This window comes from Cottoperca gobio, chromosome 19, assembly GCF_900634415.1.
Source record: "Cottoperca gobio chromosome 19, fCotGob3.1, whole genome shotgun sequence".
NCBI classification, from domain to species: Eukaryota; Metazoa; Chordata; class Actinopteri; order Perciformes; family Bovichtidae; genus Cottoperca; species Cottoperca gobio.
Genome location: NC_041373.1, coordinates 11,184,981 through 11,208,261, shown reverse-complemented (window position 1 = coordinate 11,208,261; position 23,281 = coordinate 11,184,981). Strand labels below are relative to the sequence as shown.

The window sequence follows — 23,281 nt, the reverse complement described above, 5'->3', positions numbered from 1 at the left end:
TGAACAATGGAAAAATCATAGACTGTATATAAAGTTAAATTATATACAGTCTATGGGTAACACAAACCTGATAATATTCGAGTCTGTTGGTGTCCAGAGACGTTTAAATAAATACGTTAGCCCTGTTTGCACGAAATGAACTGTAATGTAAAATGAAGTTCCGGCTCCCTGTGCTGCATGTTTTATCCACTAGATGGAGACTGTCTTTAAATGTAGGAATGAAAACTCATGGATTTGTCAACCCTTTTTTAATTTGGTTCCTGTGAAATATATTTGTAACATTCTGCTCAATTCAAGATCACCGGATCTTAATCTGATATTCCTAAATATATTCTAGTTGTGGCACTCAACGGTGAGTTTAGCGTCCCTAATGTGCTGTTGTATATGTTTTACTAGCTCTTGCTATTACTTAAATGTTTATATTAATTTCCTAGTATGTGTTTGTTATACGGATATTTTGGGGGGTGGGGTTAGGGGATGGCATCTCTGTATTTCTCTGTGTGGGTGGGCGGGGGTTCATTGCCGATTGGTGTTAAGTAACTTGTTAGTTTTTAACATCTCGTCACTCTGCTCGTATTTCTCCGGTTTCTAGTCTATAATGTTAATCCATGCGTGAATGGAAATATGTGTGCAGTTAATTCAATACAAGTCTAGACAGTAGCTGCTGCTCTCCAGAGGAGGTAAATATACATCTGGCAGGAGAATGAATAAAAGGTGAACAGCAGATGAACCGGCAGCCAATCAGAATCCGAGCTTGAGGCGGCATCTGAGCGCTGATTGGCCAGTCGCACCTCGAACTCCAGCTCTTATTGATGCGTTTGCTGCGAAGCTAACGTTCACTCTCTCTTTCTGGGTTACTGTAGTTTTATCGGCTTCATCTCCGTAAAAAAGCCGGACTCTCTTTTTCTACTCGTCTGCCTCTGTTTTGGTGAGTTATTTATCTTCCGTTTAGATATTCCACAGGTGTAATATTACGCAACGCAGCAAATGTCGTATGTGAGTTAGAAGTCAGCAGCAGCATCATCGTAACATTACCATCCTCTTCCTCCCCAGCGCGAACCAGCAGCGTTTGCTATCTAACCAGGGCTAGCTAGTGCAAAAATAATTAACAATCCATCGTGCAAGTCGTTGACTCATCACAATAACACTGAAATTACCGATCTTTCTTATTTTTACCGCTCAGAGCATCACCAAACCGCAGACACGATGACGGAGGCGTTGGAGAAGAAGCAACAGCACAAGGCGAGCAACGGAAATGTTCTTTCAGAGGCCCCCAGAGAAGACGTGTTTGATCACACATACAAAGAGAAAGAAGGCCCCAAACCTCCCTCCCACATCGTTTGGAAAAATGTCTTTATGATGACTCTATTGCATATAGGTGCCGCGTACGGCGCGCTCCTCGTCCCTTCAGCATCTAAGTTGACCTTGCTTTGGTGTAAGTAAAACAATCTACCTGTTACATTATTTCTGCGCAGGCTGGGTGTTTAAAGTGGCTTTTATTCGGTTGGTGGTATACATACACATTTTTACCCGAGCTTTACAGCTGTTATGTCACCGCTGCTGCATGCAATGAGGTGGCGGCATAGATCTGTGCATGCTCCTCGCAGTATCCTGCATGTGGTGGGATTATAGATCAGGGTATATACCACCAGAGATTTAATGTCACAGCGTGTATTTTAAAACTGCAGACTGAACAGCATGTGGTTGTCACTTCTTAATAACAGACCAACTGTTAAGTTTTATAACTAAGGAAGGGCAGATACTGAATAGGGTAAACAATTTAACTAATAGATATCACCATGAAACTTTCCCAGTTGATTACTTTAAAGATTAAGATTGTAATTATTTGTTTAAATATACAAATGAGGTGTTGTTTTATGCTAACTTTTGGTGAATTCAGAAGAAATCTACAGATGCTAATAGACAAAAGTGTACTAAAATAAACACCTACATGTTTATTTTGGATGTTTGCCTTCCACTAGTCAGCCCACATTGTTAAAACTGACTCACTTTAAGGAAAGAATAATGAGCACTTGCACAAACTGCATGCTGTATTATGTTGAATGTTTCCTTAAAGGATTAATTTGGATGTGTATTTCTCATTAATCAAAACCAAAGAGGCTGCACTAGAATGAATAGATTTCCAGTCTTATAAATGCAATCATCAAATGGTTTTATCCATCCAGTCATCATTTGATACGATGTAATTGCATCACCGTGAGAGTGTCACTCACTCATGTAACAGGCCTGGCTCCCTTCATGGTTATTCAAGCTCTCGTGAAACAAGCACAAACCTGTTCAGTCAAGGGCACATTTGTATGATTTTCAAATGTGCAGGAAAGCCAGTGTGATGCATTTTAATTGTATTGTTAAGATCAAGTATGTTGATGAAAAGGAAAAGCCTTGTGAGCTACAGTTAGGTGCACAAATACTATAATACTTTCTGCAGTTTGAAATACTATTTCACTGATTTGGGGGGCGATCTCCCCTTCAGTTAGTTACACAATAATGTAAAATAGATGACTCACTCGCAATATATAACTAGTTGCAGGATCGTCCTTGTACCACTACACTGACAATACAAGTGTATAGAAAACATCTGATGCACAGACTTTGCATTGTGCAGTATTTAGTACTAATTTGTTTATGCATTTCTCCCCACAGCTTCACTTTGTTTCTTGATAAGTGCTTTAGGAGTTACTGCAGGAGCTCATCGCCTGTGGAGTCACAGATCCTACAAGGCCTCATTACCTCTAAAGATCTTTCTTGGTGTTGCTAACTCCATGGCATTTCAGGTACCTACAACGGACAGATCACACAGCTCTGCAGTCACACAAGCAAGCACACACTTAACATTGTGATAATAGCAGTTTTCATTACTGTGTAAGTGCCATGTTGTGTCTACAGTGCATGTAATCTCTGTCTTTACTTGAACCCGCAGAACGATATCTACGAGTGGGCTCGAGACCACAGGGTTCACCACAAATATTCAGAGACAGATGCTGACCCTCATAACGCCGTCCGGGGGTTCTTCTTTTCTCACATTGGCTGGCTGATGGTGCGTAAACACCCCGACGTCATCGAGAAAGGACGCAAGCTGGAACTCCATGACCTGTTGTCCGACAAAGTTGTTATGTTTCAAAGGAAGTAAGTTCGCTTCAGTCAATGATTGGTTTGAACACTTAAAGTATTTCAAGAATTGTGTTTCATAATTGCATTTATCTTTTACACTTGATCTTTTTCACCACTACAATAAACCCACCGCTGCTGCTAGAGTTGTGTCGGTGGTCATTCAGGTTTAACAACTTGACAATTATCTACATCTCTGTCGTGCATGTTGAGATTGACTCAAGGTTGGTTTCAATGAAAACTGTCATGTTGAGGAAAGTATGTGTGAACAGTCCCACGTCTGACAGGCAGAAGGTTTGTGTGTTTAATGTTTAAATCGGACTGAGTAAACAGCTCCATTCCTTCTGCTCTCCGCTCAACAGGTATTACAAGCTGTCCGTGCTGCTCATGTGCTTCTTCGTCCCCATGGTCGTGCCTTGGTACCTGTGGGGGGAGACTCTGTGGGTGGCGTACTTCATCCCGGCTCTGCTGAGGTACACATTGGTGCTGAACTCCACCTGGCTGGTGAACAGCGCGGCTCACATGTGGGGGAACAGGCCCTATGACAAGACCATTAATCCCAGGGAGAACAAGTTTGTCACGTTCAGTGCTATAGGTAAGAAAACGTGCTCTCAGTGTAACAAAAGAAAAGATAAAGAGATAATTAAAACAAGACTTTAGCTTACACTCATGGCTTCTTTTTGTATGGTGCCTTTCTTTAAGAAGGTACAAAGTGCTTTACAGAGAAGAGAAAAAATACGAATAAGGACAACAGTACAAAGAGTTATGGCAATACATATTTGTCCCTTTGTTATAGATGTTATGCCATTACATTTAGCAGGATTGCACGGAGTTGATCTGTGCACCTGATGTCTAAACAATGGTTATGCAATATCATAAAACAAATGGAAGGTTCGATAAAAAAGATCAAGATCAAAGATCGATTGTGTGAGAGTCTCAGAAGTTATTACATTTATTTGTTTTATTTATTTACATGCATTTTATTGATCTACATGATTCCCCCCCCCCTCCCCCCACTATGCACCTGCGTCTGGACCAACCAATAAGAGTCACTAGTGCAACAATAATGGATTCTTTAAACGACCTAGGCTGTTACTTTATGTGCTTTAAATGTTGCCGTTGCAAGCAACTGGGGACGTCATTATGTCCTTTCTTTTGGTAAAGGATGATTCAGTGTACCCTAAGCTAAAGGAGATAAGGAAGCATTGAAATACCTTTCCTTGGCATTTAGAGAATTTGAACAGCTCTTATCATGGCTGACTTAGATACGTCATTTCACTCAGTGAGGAACCTTCCTAAGCAAGAAAAGACTATTCAGACGCCGCCCCGATTATAGAACTGGATGTTCTGAGATGTCAACTAGCCCGTTAAAGTTGCTCACTGTGGCTTTGGATAAGAAAGAACTATCCAAACAAATCCCTTTAACTGGGGAAAATACGTATGAAAGCTCACTTAACTAATCTTTCTTGGTCCATGGCTTAACTTCACATTACATTTCACTGAGATCTGTCAAGTAGTTTTCAAGATATCCTGCTAGCCAACAAGGCAACAAAATGTTTTTAGTGGATTTACTTTTAAGTTATTACTTCATTTAGCACCCTAAATAACCCTTAATCTGAATCTTCTAGTCATCATCATCCAATCTTTAGTATGGTTTGCTCACCACTGTTTCTTGTTCCTTGCAGGTGAGGGATTTCACAACTATCACCACACGTTCCCCTTTGACTATGCAACCAGCGAGTTTGGCTGCAAGTTGAACATTACCACTTGTTTCATCGACACCATGTGCTTCTTCGGCCTGGCCAAGGACCGCAAGAGAGTATCCCACGAGTTGGTCAAGTCCCGACAACAGCGCACCGGAGACGGAAGCCCCCGGAGTGGCTAAGATTGATGAGTCGCGGTCAGCTTCGAAGGCAAAACAACCGAAAAGAAGAAGAAGAAGCTTCACAGTCCTTTGACAGCTATACATTTCCCATCCTCTGAGGATAAAGGTCATCGTCATGAGGGCCTTGACCACATTTTGCTTGTTTTTGTGGTTTTTGTAGCTGTAACTAAACAAATTGTTCAATATGGATAAAAAAAACAAAACCCCTACCGCTAAGCTCTTGGCCTCAGTTTCTATTGTTCAGTCAGGCCAAGGTCTTTCAAAGATGTTTTAGATTTGAAGTAGATACATTTCAAAAGTCAACTTCATTCTCCGCTGTTTTTGCCACTTTGGTGTGCATCCGTCATTCAAGGTCAGTCATGTAGCCGATCGTTTTTATGTAAGTATTACTCAATTATTAATCAAGAATAGACAAGAAGTGGATTACTGAAAAAAAAATGGAGTAACAATGTTCCAACTGATAAGATAATGATTGGAGACTGTTTTTACCGTACTGATAAACAGTCAACTTTCAGCGCTTTAAAGATCTGAGAAAAAAGGGATGAGAGTTTGAATCATGCTTTGTGAAAAAGCTGCTGGCTTTAATGAAATATGGCACTTGATGGAAGAGTGAGGGAACCCAGACCTTCTTCTTATAACCTGACTATACTGTCATACGGTGTGTTGCAGTGCGTAACTTGGTTTTCTCCCGCAGAAAACTGAATCAAAAATGTAGAAAAGTCAAAGATTAACACATACTGTATTCTTAGTCTGTGTAGTAATTGGATCGAGTTTTCTCAAGACAATATAACTGACACATTTATCATTCAATTAAAACTGCCGTTCAATATTAACAGTAAATGATAAATGTACTTTTAACTACGATCCATGCAATGTTTAATCAACTTTTTTTGTGTTTTTAATGAATATATCATAGTGCCAAGAGCGTGCCAATTATCAACATTTATAACCATCGTAGTGGTCCAGTAGAGCACACTTGAGTCGATATTGCTTCTTCACTCAACATCATTGTGGAAGTTTTTTGACATTGTGGCATCAGTGGCTTTGCTTCCTCTTTTATCCAACACGTCCCTCTTTTGTCCAGAAACATCTGCAGCAGCGATCTCATTGGTCGATGTAGCAGCCAGTCATGTGACAGTTCTGGTGTTACAAAACAACATGCCACCCATGCATGATGATATACTGTAGTAGGTGTTGTGGTGAGGTGTTTTATCAGTGACTCTAATGGCAGAGCTGTGTCTATTTTTGTAACGTACTGTGCAGCTGCGTCGCTTTTGGATCATCAGAACTGTTGCCGTGGTGATTTCTGAGACAGGGTCTGGTTTCCCTTTGATGTCCTACAAAGCTGATTGTCTTTGCTAAATTTCAGATGCATTGATGTTTATGGTCATCTTCAATTCTGGTGTGTGGAATGGTTTTCTTATCTTATGTATTTATTTTTAGTCTTTCCCCTTATTGACTACCTTTTTTTTATTGATCTAACCTCAACCAGTTTTCTGCACTCCAAGATTTGGCAGTAAAATATATCAAATTTTGAGCACCTGTTTATTTTTTCCCCAAGAGTCAGGATACAACCTAATGCCTTATGACTTGCATCCATTCCTGATCTTCTTCACGTCCTGTCAGTGAAGACAAAAAGGCTCAAAACAAATCTGACCGAAGTCCATGTTTACAGGCTGAAGCCCCAGATTGTTTTTATTCTGAAAACACATTTAATTTAGGCAAATGGTAGCATGATAACATCAAAACGCTGTAAGCTCAAATAGATAGAGGTTCATATTCGAAGAAACTGACACAAATTAAAACTGCCTGATGCAAAAGTTCAATCATTAGGTTTAACTTGTAACACGTGGGCCCTGATATGCCAACTATAGTTCCAACCCATCACGGCATCGCAGTAATAAAACCTCCAGACAAAGGTGCTCATGTCATGAGGGATGTTAGAGCATCATCAGAACACTTGTATTAAAACTCCTGCTGCCCAGAAGGATCTAAAGGTTGTCAGTTCGAATGATCTCAACTGTATACTATTCTGAAATAAAAGTTCACGATATTTTCAATACACGTAATTCCATTAACAGTTGTTGCTCTTCTTCTTTCTGCTCATTCATTGTGTCTCTGATGTAAATCTGCACTACACGGTCTTTGAATCTTTCTGAAAACGTTTTCCAGATTGTTAGGATAAAATCTTTTTTAGTAATTCTTCGAGATGGTTAACACAGACACGTTGACGTTTCTTATTGTGTTATTCACATTATATCACTGGTTAAAACAAATCAAAAACAGTAGGAGGAAAGGGAAAACTTCACCACCTCCCCAATTCCAGATACACACATATATCAATCATACATAACCAGACATCTATAAAAGGAGAATAAATATAAATCAATTGAAATGATTTCAGCGTGCATATCATCAACTAAGGTTTAAAAGGCTTCCAAACAGTATCAGTGGAGTGGAGCCTCTGACACTATAACTAATCTTCTGCAGTTTAAGCTGGAACATGACTTCCCTGATCCAATTTGTAAATAGGGTGTTTCCATTGTCCCATTGTTTTTTTATTTGGATTATGGTGCAAATTCAAATACATTTCTGACATCTGGACCTTAGTTCTTATTTTGCGTCTGTCAGAAGATAAACAGATTATCCTCAAACACCAGCAAACCACCTGCAGGAAGCATTTCATCGTGATACTGTGAAGAAGAAAAGGCCAGCAGGACTTCCAAGTGTTTGAAATGAGGAGGGTCTGGATTCAGGCTTCTCCATTACGCAGCATTGCAGAAGAAGCCTGCTCTTTTCTGCTGGTGCGTAGTTTCACTCCTCTCCTTTCCTCAGCTATGTCTCTGACTGTAGGTGTGTGCGCTCGTGTGCGTTTGTGGGAGCGAGCGGAGGGAATGTGAACGCGCAAGGCAAGAAAAAAACAAAAAACTTCCAGGGGGCCGAGGGTTTCCGTTGGGGGAATATATATATATATATATATATATATATATATACATTTATTTATTTTAAACGGTGCACGATCTACCCGCACTACACTCGCGATTGACCGGTCGATCGCGATCGACCTTTTGGGCACCCCTGTGTTAAATGCTTTGCACAAGGCAGAGAGGAATTTAGGACCAGTGTGCCGATTAGAGGCCAGTTTGTATTACGTCAGACTTTTTCATCTTGTTGTCTTGTGTTTGGTTTGTGGAGGTTACGGAATGTCATTTTTGTTGAGCAGAGTTCCCCAATGCAGAAACATTTAGTTGATTAACAAATTAGTTGAGCATTTAAGTCATTTATAAAGCAAAACAACTTACGTATCCTCTTAAAAGTGAGGATTTTGTCAAGGTAAAATTGCACATTTTTTAGAGAGGCCTTTTAAAGTGACCAGCCTAATGCACACCTGTACAATAACCATGCTGTTTAATCAGTGTCTTGATTTGCTACACCTGTCAGGTGGATATATAAACTTGGCAAAGTGCTGATTAACATGGATTTTAACAAATGTATTCACAAAATGTAAGAGAAATAAGTTGTTTGTGTGCATAGAAAAAGTTGTAGATCCTCAATTTCAAGTGAAGTGAAGTATTGCGTTTATATTTGTGTTACATTCGACCACACTGCTCACTTCCTGTTAGAGAAAGAGAACATAAATAAAGCAAGAGTAGCACCATAGTCTAGGAGGCCAACTACGACTACAATTGTATCACCATTAACATATAATTAAAGTACCTAAAGTAAAAGTACTCATTGTGCAGATTTGTTTCAGATGGGTTTATAACTATTGAAATGTGTAAGCATCACTTAATGTACTACCTAATCTATAACAATACTTAATTTATTGATTATATTTTGTAAGTATTTTAGTGCATTCGCATAGTAACTACAGTTGTCAAATAATAAATGTAGTGGAGTAGAAGTATAAAGTAGTATAAACTGTAAGTACATGAGTGTTTCTTTTGGCAGGATCACAACAGTACAACTGTATTAGTATGTCAGGGTTACTCTCAGCACATTGCATCCGTATGTAACTCCTGAGGCCACAGTGTCCTGTATTGGGTGAGTACAGCATGACTCAAGACGCTACAGTGGTGTGATGTGTGGTGAAGTTGCATTATATTAACATCACCCCAGACGAAAATGACGGAGAGGTTACTGCAGTTCAAAACCCCAAAAATCTTGAACGCCACGCAGCTCATACGAGCTCAAAGCGTCTGACTTCTAGCCGGCCAATCAGCAGCGAGGCTCTTCCTTACAGTATGATCCCTGAACCAATGAAGGAAGGGTGCGTGAATCACCTGTGCCAACTTGTAAACTGACATATGATACCACACCCTCAGGACTCAACAGTGAACGGAATCAATGAGTGCGTGAAACGCCCCTCGAAGTATTCAAAACAGTCGGAAATACAGTTTTTTGGTGCATTCATGTGCTTTTGGTGAAAATGGGAAAGTACAGTAGCAGCTAAAGATGCTTACCTGTGGGTGTATATGCGGAACACTATAAATGCTGGGTGTAGGTAAGTCTACAGTGTTGTGCAGCAAAGAAAAAGCAAATGCATGACATGTGAAACCGAGAGCCATCTGCTGTTCAAAATGGAAATGCCAGAACATGATGTCCAAAAGTAACACATTGTAACCAAGTAACACGCAAAAGCAACAATACCATAATGTTAAAATGCTGTTTCCTGTATTCAAAACGAAAACAAAATAAAGCGTGTTGTTACATTGTATTATTGATTAAACTATTTGATAGCAGCATTTAACTTAACAACTTTGTACACTGTTGGGCAGTTTAATCCGTAACAATTATTCATATTATTTGTGTTCATTATGTGTTTTGTGATACTTGAAGATTTTAGTAGTTTCTACATTTATCAGCCTTTGGTTTGAGTGCCACATTTTTTAAATACCCCTGTATGTGATTAAAAGAGGGTGGTGTTCCTCTCACTTTTAAATAGGTCACAGATTATGCATGTACAAATAGTACAGTCTGTTACTTTTTATAAGGGGTAATGATGAACTAAAGACAGAAATGATGGCAAACCCCAAAGTGGTTCTTATAAATGACTTATAACGAATCTATAACACATTAATGATGTCTTAACCACTGATAAAGCCATTAGTTACCCTTTCTGAATGGTGACTTATTACGTAAATGTTTATCCCAAGTAACAATTTATGTTTGAAGAAATGAATCAAACCGAAAACCGTTGAAGTGAAGTTTTATTTGAAAAAGATACCGACATGAGTTAATAAGCAACATGGATAGAAATATCTGTGCAACCAAAATGAGCACACTGAGGCACTTTACTGCCTTCTGCTGCCTTCTGCTGCCATGATACACCAAACTATGCAGCTCCACATCCAGCTGCAAACCTCAGAATATCATGTTTTCATTTTTCAGTTCACTTAAGTTGGTATCGTGTGATCTAATAAACAAATATGAAAAAAAGAAAGAAAGTAATAGGACGTAGCCGGGGTAGAAAGACGAGTAAAAGCATCTTTAACAGACGTTGATGCACCAATGTCAATTCATTCGCAGTTCAACATAAATTAATGTAATTTTAGTTTATGAGCTGCCGTGTGAACTCAGTAGGGAAACATGCACATTGAAGGAAGTCTGAGGGGTAAAAAGAAAAGAATATTCAGTCTTTCACACAAGCCATCAGGAAATAACAGCTTAGTTGACACAAAATAAAGACAGCAACTTGACAATCACCGTATGGCATTCTTCTACAGTGCTTTGGCCAAAAAGCCCGTCATGGCACAATCAACTGGACACAATCTGTTACAGCAGGTGACGAGAACAATCAGTATTTATGTTACAGTGTTTCCTTGATGCTTGTTGTGATAAATGATAAACAGCAAAAAAAGAACATTGGCACGTTTCCTCCCTCGTAAAAACTACACCGACAGGATAGATAGTAAGTGCAACCCACATTTTATTCTTGGAGCACTGCATGAATTCAATCAAAAAATAATATGCACGGATGTAGAGTGTAATCTGGACTATGAAAAATGCAACTACTTGTACAAACACCGCCTTGATTCAAACTTCGCATTTTACATCAACACAGAATCACAACTTTCAGAATACATTCATATTATCGTAAAATTACCACAGCAACATCGACAAATCTCTACGGAAATCCACCTCACTGCCCAAATTAGCTCCCAGGAAGGAATATGTATGGAGTGATGAAGACCACAATCTGCAATATCATCAGTAATTATTCTCATTATCAAAGCACGTCATCAGGTCAAAAAGAAATAAATACATATATAACAATATGGTAACACTTAAGTCTGGCTGCGTCCTCCCCGCACCACCCCGGGGGTTACACGCCCAGCTTGTTGGCGATAGTCATGACCACTTTGAGGATGGGCATGAAGGCGGAGATCTCGCTGAAGTTGCTGCTGCTGACCACCTGGGTGTGGACCTCCAGGCCTCGCTGGTAGTTCTGGCTCGCCACACAGCGGCTGATCTCGTGGAGCCCGTTCAGGATGTTGTGAGAGAGCTAAGAGAAAACAATATTGCATGTAACTAAAGTGGCACCTCATGTTACGCTTATGAAATTGTGAATAATGCTCGTCACAAGATCCGAGCGCCCATGAAGGCCTCTTCAAAAAGTGCTTGTTTTGCCTGACCAACAGTAACAAGAGTATGAGTTGCAGTTTTGCTGGATAATCAAAACTGTTTATACGGCAGAAACTCTTTGGGGCTGGAGAAGAGTTGTGCAACAGGTTTTTGTGTTGATGAACCTGCATTGAAGGTCACAATGCCCTGCACCTCCCTGTATGTGTGTGCGCGTGTGCGTGTGCATGTGCGTGTTCTCAAAGTTAGAAATAGAAATAAATGTTTGGTCAATGACTGATCTGAAGGATATTGGTTAGCAGAGATGTGTCCAACTTGTGATTAACACCTGATAGTGACTCACTGGGCTTCATGTTCTGACGTTCCCCAACATGTAAAAACTCTCTTTTCACCCGACGCAGCGATATGCTGCTCTTGATTAATATCTGCAAAGCAACTGCACAATCGCTGCCTTTCCTGTGTGCCGCTGCTCACTCTCCTTAATATTATACTTCAAAAGAATGTAATGATTTCTTCTGATGTTAGCGAACCGTTCTTTATTTCACCTCCATTAAAAAGGCTGCAAGAACCCTGATATATGTGATTCACTGCGCAGCGTGATTTACATTAATGGCTGAATGAAAGCGTATCCGTGATGAAGTTTTACTGTGCAGGAGGAGTTTTACATTTGCCCCTTTCAAGAGTTGGTTCACCCCAAAATAAATATTTTTCAGTGACCTCTAATAGATCTTGTCATGCAGATAGTTTTGTTTGAGAAATCCGTCTTACACTTCTGCCACTCAAATACAAAGTAGGTGGCTGGAGTTTTGTTAGTGGTGCTCAAAGCAAATTAAAAAAAACTCAGCAACATGTGTTTGGTTACTCGTTTCTTTTGTGATTTGGGTGAACTTAAGTTTTATTTCATCACTGCATGTGGGCACTGTAAAGAGTGTACATGTAATCATTTCTTACCGACTGCTCCCTCAGCTTGTCATACAGGTATCCCAAACGTTTGGCTGCATCATCAAGTTTCCTTTTTGTTTGCTGAAAAGGCAAAAAATGGTGGTTATTCTTACTCCAATACAACCTGAACTTTCTCTTTGAATCAATAAAAGCTTTATTTAAAAAAACAAAAACAAAAACACAGCAAAGTTTGGATGAAGCCGCACACACACACACACATACATAGACACCCACACCCCACACACACAGTGAGACTTACTGGGTCTCCCGCTGCGAGCTGGCAGCGCTGCACCAGGCCGTCAAAGGTAGATTTGAGCACCATGTGTTCAGCTGGGATTTCTTTCTGCTCCACCCTCTCTGCCGGCAGCTGCTGGAGGAGCTGAGGAAAACAAGGACACAAATACAAGGTGTTGACGTTTTTTTTGACGTGTGAGAATTCAGATAACAGCCAATTGTCACACACCAACCTGCACGTTGGGCTCCTGGGGGGCTCCTGGGGGGACTTGGGCGTGGTCATGGGGCTGAGGGGCCTCCACAGGGAATCCCATCACAGGGGCAGTGATGGGGGCTGGTGGAGTGTAGTTATCAGGGACCTGCAAACACACGACAGTACGGCCACTTTGAGGTGAAGGAACTCCACAACAAACTGACTGGATGTTCAACTTCGTCCGTCTGCTTTTTTTGGGGTCAAACAGGTAGCAGGATTAACACAGCTTGTTGTCAGCTGCTGAAAATTAGGTTAATGAGCACAATCCTAATTCACTGAGGGTTGGTCACTCTGACGACCCCTTTCAAATTACATCTACTCATTTAATTCCCTGTTATTAATCAAACATTCATCCGTGTAGCTTTAAGAATGAACAATACATTAAATTATTGAGCTGAGCTCTTGATGAGTTGAATTATTTAACGTTTCCCAGTATTACTACAAAGCACTGTGTACTGCACTACGTATAACACGCATCTCAGAGCAGTGATTCCCAACCAAGTGGTAATTGCACACCAGAGGAGTACTAACAGGGGGGAAATAGAAAGATTGTGGAGTAACTCAGATAAATGCAAAATTAATAAATAACGATAAAAAATGTAATCCACAAAACGAGAAAACAATACAAATTGGCGGATAATGTGTATATATAATAATCATGAAAACTCAGCAAACAAGCAGAGAATTTAACATAGATAATCTCCAGCCGCAGGATTACAGAGTCTTGTATTGAACAATTAGGTTTAGTTCTTTATTCTAACAGGGTAAGAAGAATTGATTATTCTTTTCTAAAAAAGCTGAATTATTACAGTTTCATTTGACGCAATAGTTTTAAGATAAATGCACGAGTACCTTCTTCTTCCTGGGTCCACCTCGTACTGCTGGAGGGTCATTCCAGCCTTCATGGGGTCCTAAAGCAGAACATGAGTGAGCATTTTAATAACTAGTGGCATTTTCTACTGCGCTGACACTCAAGCAGTCAAAGACTATCTACACCAGACAATCTCTTTGAGCCAGGGTTAGTCTACATGGCAAAAACATGTCATTAAGCCACAGATTTCAGCCGTTTATGCAGAAACAAAACAGACAATATGGGCAATGTTCAGGCAGCACCCTCATAAATCACTTAACAGTAACACTATCCCAATGCTGAATAATTAAAAGGATCTCATATATTGCTTTTTGAGCTCAAAGATGTATGTATCAATAAACAAAAGTAGTCAAATGTCTCCCCGAATAACAATGTTATTACTAAAAGAGCTGACAGTGCATGATGCATAATAAAACCTACAGCTTTTTTTGTTTACGGTGTTTTACATCCATACAAATAAATGAAGTCACTACATTTCCCTCAAGTACACAGCGGCACAAGCAAACACCACCCAAAACACACCGAGTGACCAGAAACACATAGAAACCCTGTATGATGGAGTGCAATCTAATACAAAAGTGATGCAGGGATGTTGTGTTGTGCAGGTGTTTTTCTGGTCACTCGAGTGTATATTTATATATTTCGATGCACTCTTGTTCCATATCCAGCCCTAACTCTGTCACCTTGATATTCACTCTGGGAATTCAGCCAGGGAAAGAATCCTGCAAGTCAAATGAGGCGGACAGCTGAATTTGATTCAATAACCATCAGCAAGAGATTGCTGTCAACATCTATTATGTGCAGATTTGTTTCGAGAAATCAAAGTGACAAACATCTACCTGTAGGAGGAGGAGCAACAGCAGGGGCCGAGAAGGGCTTTACAGCAGGAGCTCCGGGGCCTCCCTGTGGGTACCCTGATCCAATTGGGGCATAGGGACCAGATGCCATGAGGGGTGCAGGCCCCTGGTTGTGGAGGCCGCCTGGGTACATGGGAACTGGGGCTCCGGGTTGGGAGCAGGGTGGCATGGGGCCCGAGGGTAAAGAGGTAGACGGCATGAAGCTTGTCGGTGGCACCCCGGGGCTGGGCATGGGGGGCAGACCTCCGGGAGTCAATGAGGGAGGCAACAGTGGAGGTCCTGATAAGTTAGCAGCTGGCATAGGAGGACCTGGAGGAGGGAAGCCTGAGGGTCCGCCAATGGGCATAGGCTGTGGCTGGAATGGCGGATGAGGAAGGAAACCTGGGAAAGAACAAGAACCATTACATCAAAGTTCTCAGCCTGAAATACCTGAAAGTAGAATACAAACAGTCAACTGGACTAGTGTTGTCAAAAATATAGATTTCTCGAGACATATCGGTTCTAAATATTTTAAACGGTTTCAAAACTTATTTTCCGCACTTTTCAAGAACCAGCTGCGCTTTCTTTACTTGCACGTTTATTTCCTTTTGAATGTGTGACAATCTAAGGCGGCTTTTGAACATGCGCTCTACCTCAAGAAGAATATTCTAAGTTAAGTTTACATTTTTTGTTACTGTTGACTTCGAGTCAAGAGAAGAAAAAGTCGTCTTTGGCGTGTTTTAGCCTCGTTATATTTATCTTCTTCCCTGCGGCATCCAAATGTTCAAGGTATTGCATTGAAGTTAGAAATACCAGTATTGTGACAACACTGACCTGGAGCCGGAGCAGGATGTTGGGGGTAGGGAGGCCTGGAGGCAGGGCGGGTCGCACTGGGCGGCATTACATGAAAATAAGGCGGCAGACCGGGCCCGGAGTTGGTTGGCGTTTGTGGGGTAAAAAACGACGGCATAGGAGGCTGCTGTTGGGCAGCCTGGGAAGGAGCAGACGGCTGGTACTGACTCTAAAGTTGGGGAAAGAATAACACCACGTTTTAAAGAAAAGTTTAAAACATCCATAATTACACAGGAAAGAATTTTGCAAAAATATACGATTTAATGCTTCCGATTGTCAATAAATGTCAAATGTATACCATAATTTGTGCTTTTGGTGCAGGAGTCTGAGCAGCAGTAGTGGGCTTGGCTGTGGACACATTGACTCTATTGAAGGAGTTTGGAGGCTGTTGTCCAACTGCAACTTCCTCCTGAGCGTGGAACAACCTATCTCTCAGCATCGTAATCCCAGCCTGGGGGTGACAAAATTGTGCAAAAAAAGCACAAAAAGGTATTTATCACAATCCAAAGACACGGAGCTAAACTATAAATGTGAGGTTTTGAAACTAGGTTACTGCCATGCCTCTTACTTGGTCTGAGTTCTCAGGCAGGTAGGTCATGGCAGTGGCCAGACTGCCCTCTGCAGCCAGTATGCCAGCGTAGCAGGTCAGCTTCTCAGCCAGGATGGGGCTCTGAACCGCCACCTCGCTGTTGCGGAGGCGTTCGATTGACTTACGCAACATCATTACTTTTTCAACCAAATCCTGAAAAAGAAAAAAGAGGCACGCACACACACACAAAAAAGAAACATGTCACTGTGCCTGCTACATTCTTCTGCGCTCATACCTTTAGGCTACAATGGTGTATTGTATGTGCAGCCAATAAAAAAAGTGTCTTCTCAAATTGCATGTCAGTACAAGCAACCATTCCTAATTCAACACATATGAGACATGCAAGATGTCTTTGCACAGTACAATAATCAATAATTACCCTGAAATCAGTTTCTCCTCGATTACTATTCTACTCTACTCGTTGATCATTATCAGATGAGGTAGACTCCACACATATTTCAGATTTGCTTTTGTGCTCACACTTATATGCTTGGTGCAACAGTAAAATAAGTATTTTGTTCTTGCTAAACCTAAAGAAAACCCTTTACAAAAGAGAATACCTCTAGACCAAGAGGGGAGGAGCAGTCTCTGTGCAAGGCCCAGCACTCCACTAGCTTCTCAATGTTCCCAGAGCAGATGTAACACAGACAGGCCTGCAGGCAGCGCTTCTCTGTCCTCTCATGCTCCAGCCGGCCTCCCAGGGTATCTACCAAAAAAAGAATTGCATATTTGAACAATTTTAAAGACAGTGGGAAGGCTGGAATGAGAGCAGGGTGGATGAGTACAAACAGAAATGTTAAACAGCAAGTAAAACAAGTGCTCCTGAAGCGGTGCAGTTCGCCTGGAAGCGAGGCAGGTCGCAGCACGATCAATGTGCCACCACACTGGAGAGAAACTTACCGCACAGCCGGGCAAAATCTTCAGGGTGAGCGTAAGTCAGCAGAGCAGCGAGAGCCTCCTTCCAGTTGTCCAACTCACAGCTTTGCACTATGTCTCTCCAATTCTGGGTCACCACTGATGATATGAGCTGCAGTTGGGAACAATTTAAATTAAAAATCTTCACCCATGTGATTACACTAAGTGAAACAGAATGAATCAAACATACTCTTACCATCGAAATGCTGTTCTTTTGATTGCTTAGGTATGTTTGCTGAGTTTTCTTGAGCAGCTCCTCTCCTCCGCTGATGGACAACAGGATGGCTTCAGCGTAACGACCGTCATTCAGACACAGATCCACTGCTCCCTCAAAGTTACCAACCAGCAGCGCCTGGCTTATCAGACCATCGGTATCTTCAGAAGAACGACAAGATTAACCATCATGAAGAACAATGACAAGATATCTCAACAGAGATAACATGTGTTTTAATCACATAATTAATTGTGTGAGCTGATGAGGGACTTTACCGCATGATACAGGGATCTGGAAGTTGGAGTTTTCCTTTGGGGTCTGACTGAAGAAGTCTGCAGGGGAAACAGAACCAGAGGTTCTCGAATCACCTTCATCAGACCTCTGGAAATACAACAAAGAATAGGTTTAATGTAAACAAATGATGCAAAACTCGGTATGCAAATATTTGAAAATAAACATTTTCGTGCAGAGTTGCTGACCTCAGTGGAGAGCCGCTGCATCTTTTCTGCCAGATCTTTGGCATCTACTCCATGTCCATTGTGCTGAAAACTCTTCCCCAGGCATTTTGAAATCTGAATAAACGCAACATTTTTTTTTCTAGATTAATCGTTTGGTCTATAAAATGTGAGAAAAATAGTGAAAAGATCCCAATTTCTCAAAAATACAAGGTGGCGTCTTCAAATGTGTAGTTTTATCCCAAGATATTCAGTTTAATATGATATAAAACTGAGAAAAGCAGGAATTCTCCGTATTCGAGGGGCTGAAAACGGCATTTTCTGCCATTTTTGCATGAAACATTACTTTTAGCATTACCACTCAAATCGATTATCTAAATATTTGGTGATTCTTTTCTGTCTAATGACTAATTGTTGCAGCTCTAAGAGGCAGAATACCTTTGTCTCCAATTCATCTTTACTGAAACCCAAAAGTCTGAGGAATTTAACGCGGGCTTCATCCTCAAAGTTGACCTGTAAACAGAGAAAGTGAATTAGCTCAAGATACATTAAAACACCGCTGAGACGTAATGTTGTGACACAAGAGGATGTGAGAGCCCACCAGCAGGAACTTCCATATGTCCTGCTCAGCGTCTGACTTGGCGTTCTGAATCTTGGCCTGGCAGTAGTTGTTGAAGGAGCCCGACTGCAGCGCCGCCTGCAGCTCCCTGGAGCGCTGGAGCAACTCTGTCTCCGTGGTAACCTGGCTCATAAACACTTGTCTGGGGACGGGCTGGGGGCTCTGCACTGGAGCCAGCTTGGGATTCTCGAAGGTTATTAGCTTTCCACCAAACTGAGGAAAAAAAACCCACAACACCAGATCAGTCATGAAGGGGGGGGGGGGGGAAATGCTAATTTTAACGCCTTTTACATCAACATGCTTAAAACATTTTTTTTCTTACAGCAAAGGAAGCGCCCACTGGCCTGCGCACCCACTTAGGTGGCTTCTTCAGAGGGGGAACTATGGTGTCCTGCACTGTAGGCTGAGGAACCTGCAGGGGAGGCAGCACCTGCCCTGTACCGAAGGGATCCATTGAATCAAACGAGGAGGATATCTGTTACATAAAACGTTAAATGTTAAAAGCAAATCACAACTCTTTGGGGCACAGCTGAAACAGTGAGTTGACAGAAAATCACAAAGCTATTCTGACAATTGATTGAACAAAAGTATCTTTGGGTTTTGGAGTGTTGATCATAAATATGTCATTTATCCATCTTTCAAATTCAATATTATATATATGGTTGGTCATTGGTCGATGTCAATCCCTTCACACTCGCACCATCTTGTGGACAAACAATGCAGCGCAGCACACAGCCTTTGGGATTAAATGAATCACATTTCAGAACAGACACTATGACCTTATCAGCCGTGCTTTGCTGCTGAGCCTTCAAGCTCCCTCCCATCACAGAGTAGACGGTGATTCTTCCATCAAATGAGGCGGCTGAAAGCAGGGCAGGATTCCTGGGGCACCACTGGATATCAAAACACCACTGGTTTGCTGTTGGAAGCTCGTAAATGACCTAAAATGAAGGAAATCACACGTGAGAATTCATGGCATTCACTGACATGAAGTCACAATAATAAAGCGAGGTAATTCATTCATAACATAGAAGCAGCATAAACCTCTCCAGTGTTTGGATTCCAGCAGAGGATCCTGTTGTCTTTAGCACTACTCAGTAGGAGCTCGGGGTCGGCCTGGCTCCAGGATATGGACAGAATTCCCCTGTAAGAAAGCACCAGCAGAAGGTACATACAGTATATTCTGCAACATGACTTGAAACTGAAATGAAATGAATGAGCACAAACTGTTAAAGCCTCACCTTGTGTGGTTCTCAAAGACTTTAAGGGGCGATGTAGCAAAACGGAGGTCCCACATTTGGATGACTGGCATTCGATCATCTTCAGAGGACAACACTAACTGAGTGGCCACCTCAGGGTGCCAGAGCATTCCTGAATAGTGCATCTAAAAAATAATAATCACAAAACAGATGGAATTTAGGATGATAAAAGTGATTTTCTACAGGATGCAACAATATCATTTTAACGTTCCATTTAACCTTAAAGATTCTCAAAATGAATGCTGCCCCCTAAACCTTCATGATTAAAATCATCAGTCGAGAAGAAGTTGACGCAGTATAATCAGCCTGATTCAAACTTCTACAACCCGAGTCTAGTTTCAAGATGTAACCTAATTACAAAACTTAGGTTAATGGAAACCGAGGACGGCAGTACAACTCGTTTCTGTTCCGGTTCCCTCAGCACGTTGGTTGAACTGTCAGCTACCACCTTCCAGCGTCTGACACATTGCGAACCAGACAGGAGAGATGCTCTGTTGTGTGCTGGGATTTTATTACTGAACTATGACTAAGACGCACACTTTTTATATCATTCACTGTGGTAATTTTATTAATTCATTCAAATGATTTCACGAGGTTCATGGTTCACGAGGTACATTTTGATAGAAAAAACACTGATGCATTTGATACTGCATACAAAAATCATTCATTTGTATGTGTTTGTTGAGTGTTGTGTTGTTGTAATCTAATTGCAAGCCAAGAAACAAAAGTTGGAAGGTATGTCTTAGTGATAAGAACCATAAAAAGCCTATCAGCCTGTTTGATACGGAGCATTTGCTTTGCTGTAATTTGACTGGCCAACGGTCAGACTCTGCATTGATTCCGGTACAGTGGCCGTACAGTGCAGACAAAGCCTGTGAATAACTGCTATGCAATTGTTAATATCTGAACATTTTGCCGCAGTGTGGCAGATGGGCTTTATACATTGATCATAACATACAAATGTTCAGGAAACATTGGACTTGCTGTATTTTTAATTAAAGCCACCAACCCTGTTGCTGTGGTCACTGATCTTGATGATGGGCTCGTTCTTTCTCAGATCCCACACGACTGCTTTCCCGCTGGGGTTGGCAGAGGCCAGGATGTGCTGAACCTGCCTGTTCCAGGACACAACACTGATGTCTTCAACAGGCTGGAAGAGGAGACAAAGGCTGTTACCGTCAAAACAAACCTGACTGTGGGGCGTCCCGTTTTAATTCACAGACATGAAACTAAAACAAAAAAGGTAAAGAAACAAGAAGAAAGCTGCTAGTTGTGGTTTCTATTCTGTGTTTTGACTCAGACAGTAAATTAGGTCAGGACGATCAAAACAAGAAAGTCAACTCATCTGTGCATGCATGAACTTCAATAAACCTATGATCTCCCAATCCGGCACCCACCTGTGTCTTTGTTCCTGGTGTCATTGGACTGCTAAAGTTGTTCAGATCCCAGATATATATCTCGGAATCATTTGCTCCTGAAGCGAGGAGATTACTCTGGGAGAGGACAAATTGCCTAAAGATTAATAATGTGTACTATAGCACCAGAAAAGAGAAGTCCTTCTGTATAAACTGTCTCTAAGGACACAGACGATTTTGCAGACATTTACCTGAAAAGGGTTGAAATCGAGGGCCCGGATGGGTCCTGTATGTTTGTTAGACTGTCCCACTACTGCAGTCTGCACCGGAGTTCATTATGACCTCTGGGTTATATATAGTTAATGCGCCATTTTCACTGCCACTAACCAGTCTCCCTCCAGTGCCATCTGGTCCCATTCCATAATCCACCCATACGATACTGTGAAACCTATGGAAAATTAACAGTATAGCGAGTTATTTGCTAAAAATGGCATACTCATAGCCAAAGTTGAAATGCACTTGGTGTTTAGGTAAGCAGTCCCCTGCATACTGCGACATAAGATAAATGTGTTGTCTTACACTTTGCCTTTTGGGACAAAAGCACTCCTAATTTATACAGACAAAAAACCAGGTAGAAATCAGATGTGTTTCAATTTGGAATATGCCATGATTTATTTCAAATTTTGTGAACACGGTATGCTTTTCCAAACTACACAAGAGAGAGTAAGGATGAAGATTAGTGGCTAATGTATCGAGATGATTATTTAAAAGGTGAAATATTCTGAGCATTTAAACATTAGCTACCTTATGGAAAAATATTTTCTCCAATGCAAAGTTTGACAAACATGCAGATCTAAAGTGGTAACGTGTTTGTTGAATTTGCTTGGCAATAGAGGACACCCCCTTAAGATATTTTGCATAATTAGGTGAAGCATTTATACCAGACTACCAGAATACTGGAGCGTCCACATCTATACAGGCCCTACTTCTGTGACAGTTACTATATGTGGATTGCGGTAAAACTGAGATAAAGCAGTAAGTATTGTATCAAAAGGATTAAGCCAGATCACTTCTCTACAGTGGCTGATGTGGACAGTGGTAGTATCTTGTATCTTATCTGTATATACATTACCTGTTTGAGGTGGGTAATGACCCTTTGAGCTTCATGTCCAGAGATGGGTCAGCGAAATCTACCTCAAATATCTCAAGGGCAGCTGTGGTGTTGAAAGAGGCATCAAGCTGCTGTGCTGATGTTCCTAAGGCCAGGTGGATAGGGTGGTGTTCGGCAGGACTCCACGCCTGGTGGGCAGTCCTCTGGATCTCCTTCAGCCTCATTTTCCTCTACAAGTTCAAGTCCTGGACAGACGAACAGACTCCACTACATCAAAGATAATACGTGTCTTTGCTTAAAAATGGTTGTGGATTAACAATACATCGTTTAGAACCTTACAAAGTTGCACTCATAACTACAATATCGTCTAATTTAGCTCAAACAGGGTGCCACCCTTACTGACAGATTGTCTCCGACTACTTCCTGAAACTGATGGCTAACGTTAACTTGCCCAAACAGTTAGGTTCCACTGGTGTTACACAATGTTTATTATACCAACATTATAGGCCAACTACATCATAGCGAATTCAATGTAGTTACCGGGGATATATTACATTCAATTGTGGCCAAACCATTTAGAAATGAATTCAACGTACGATAACCTGTCATGTAGTTAGCTAATGTTAGCATTTCGCAATTGCAGCTCCAAACTTGTTTCATACGCTTACCGTAAGACTTAGTTAGTTAATAACATTGAACACATACTATCTGCCGCCACTACCTAAATATCACTCCAATATTTCCGAGGGATCAGCTTATTTATCATGCATGCCACTACATAAGTAAGAAGTCTTATGAGCTAACTGGTTAACGTTGCATCTTGCCTTAAGTGCCTGGTCGTTCCAGTGCATACCCGGAGCCGATGTTGCTTTTTAGCTAGCAGTCAATCTAACCAACAGCCACCACCCTTGTTGCCATATTTCAACAGAAACGTTGTGTCTCAGACTCGTTTAAGACCAGCACAAAAAAAGGAATATAAATATGGTTTTGAGAGTAACTCACGTCAAATGTCTTTATCACACCTTTGGGCTTCTGCATCCACAACAAACTGGAGAGCTAGCTACTTATCAGCCAAGCTAGCAGCTTAGCCGCAGGCAAATTCCGATCAAAGTACTTTGCCGTGTTGTCACTGAGCTACGGTAGCCGACACGGACATTTCTAATTTGATCGTGGCCTAAGT

The 23,281-nt window shown here is 41.3% G+C and overlaps 2 protein-coding genes across 2 annotated transcripts; one reads left to right on the top strand and one right to left on the bottom strand.

Moving 5' to 3' along the window:
* Window positions 1-720: 720 nt before the first annotated feature.
* On the top strand, window positions 721-7,092 carry scd (stearoyl-CoA desaturase (delta-9-desaturase)). Its single transcript, XM_029456494.1, has 6 exons — window positions 721-928; window positions 1,184-1,435; window positions 2,665-2,795; window positions 2,942-3,147; window positions 3,492-3,724; window positions 4,815-7,092. Exons 2-6 carry the CDS (start codon window positions 1,207-1,209, stop codon window positions 5,012-5,014), a joined length of 999 nt encoding a protein of 332 aa, XP_029312354.1. The 5' UTR covers window positions 721-928; window positions 1,184-1,206; the 3' UTR covers window positions 5,015-7,092.
* Window positions 7,093-10,206: 3,114 nt separating this feature from the next.
* On the bottom strand, window positions 10,207-23,259 carry sec31b (SEC31 homolog B, COPII coat complex component). The gene is given in 27 exon segments (XM_029456388.1): window positions 10,207-11,519; window positions 12,548-12,619; window positions 12,798-12,917; window positions 13,006-13,131; window positions 13,878-13,936; window positions 14,580-14,618; window positions 14,736-15,134; window positions 15,567-15,753; window positions 15,883-16,035; window positions 16,153-16,326; window positions 16,734-16,879; window positions 17,074-17,200; window positions 17,285-17,463; window positions 17,578-17,683; window positions 17,782-17,874; window positions 18,196-18,270; window positions 18,359-18,589; window positions 18,699-18,851; window positions 19,156-19,317; window positions 19,421-19,520; window positions 19,618-19,760; window positions 20,645-20,785; window positions 21,033-21,128; window positions 21,242-21,307; window positions 21,309-21,438; window positions 22,123-22,346; window positions 23,104-23,259. Coding segments are annotated over 26 exon segments (3,660 nt in total). The 5' UTR covers window positions 22,326-22,346; window positions 23,104-23,259; the 3' UTR covers window positions 10,207-11,339.
* Window positions 23,260-23,281: the final 22 nt, after the last annotated feature.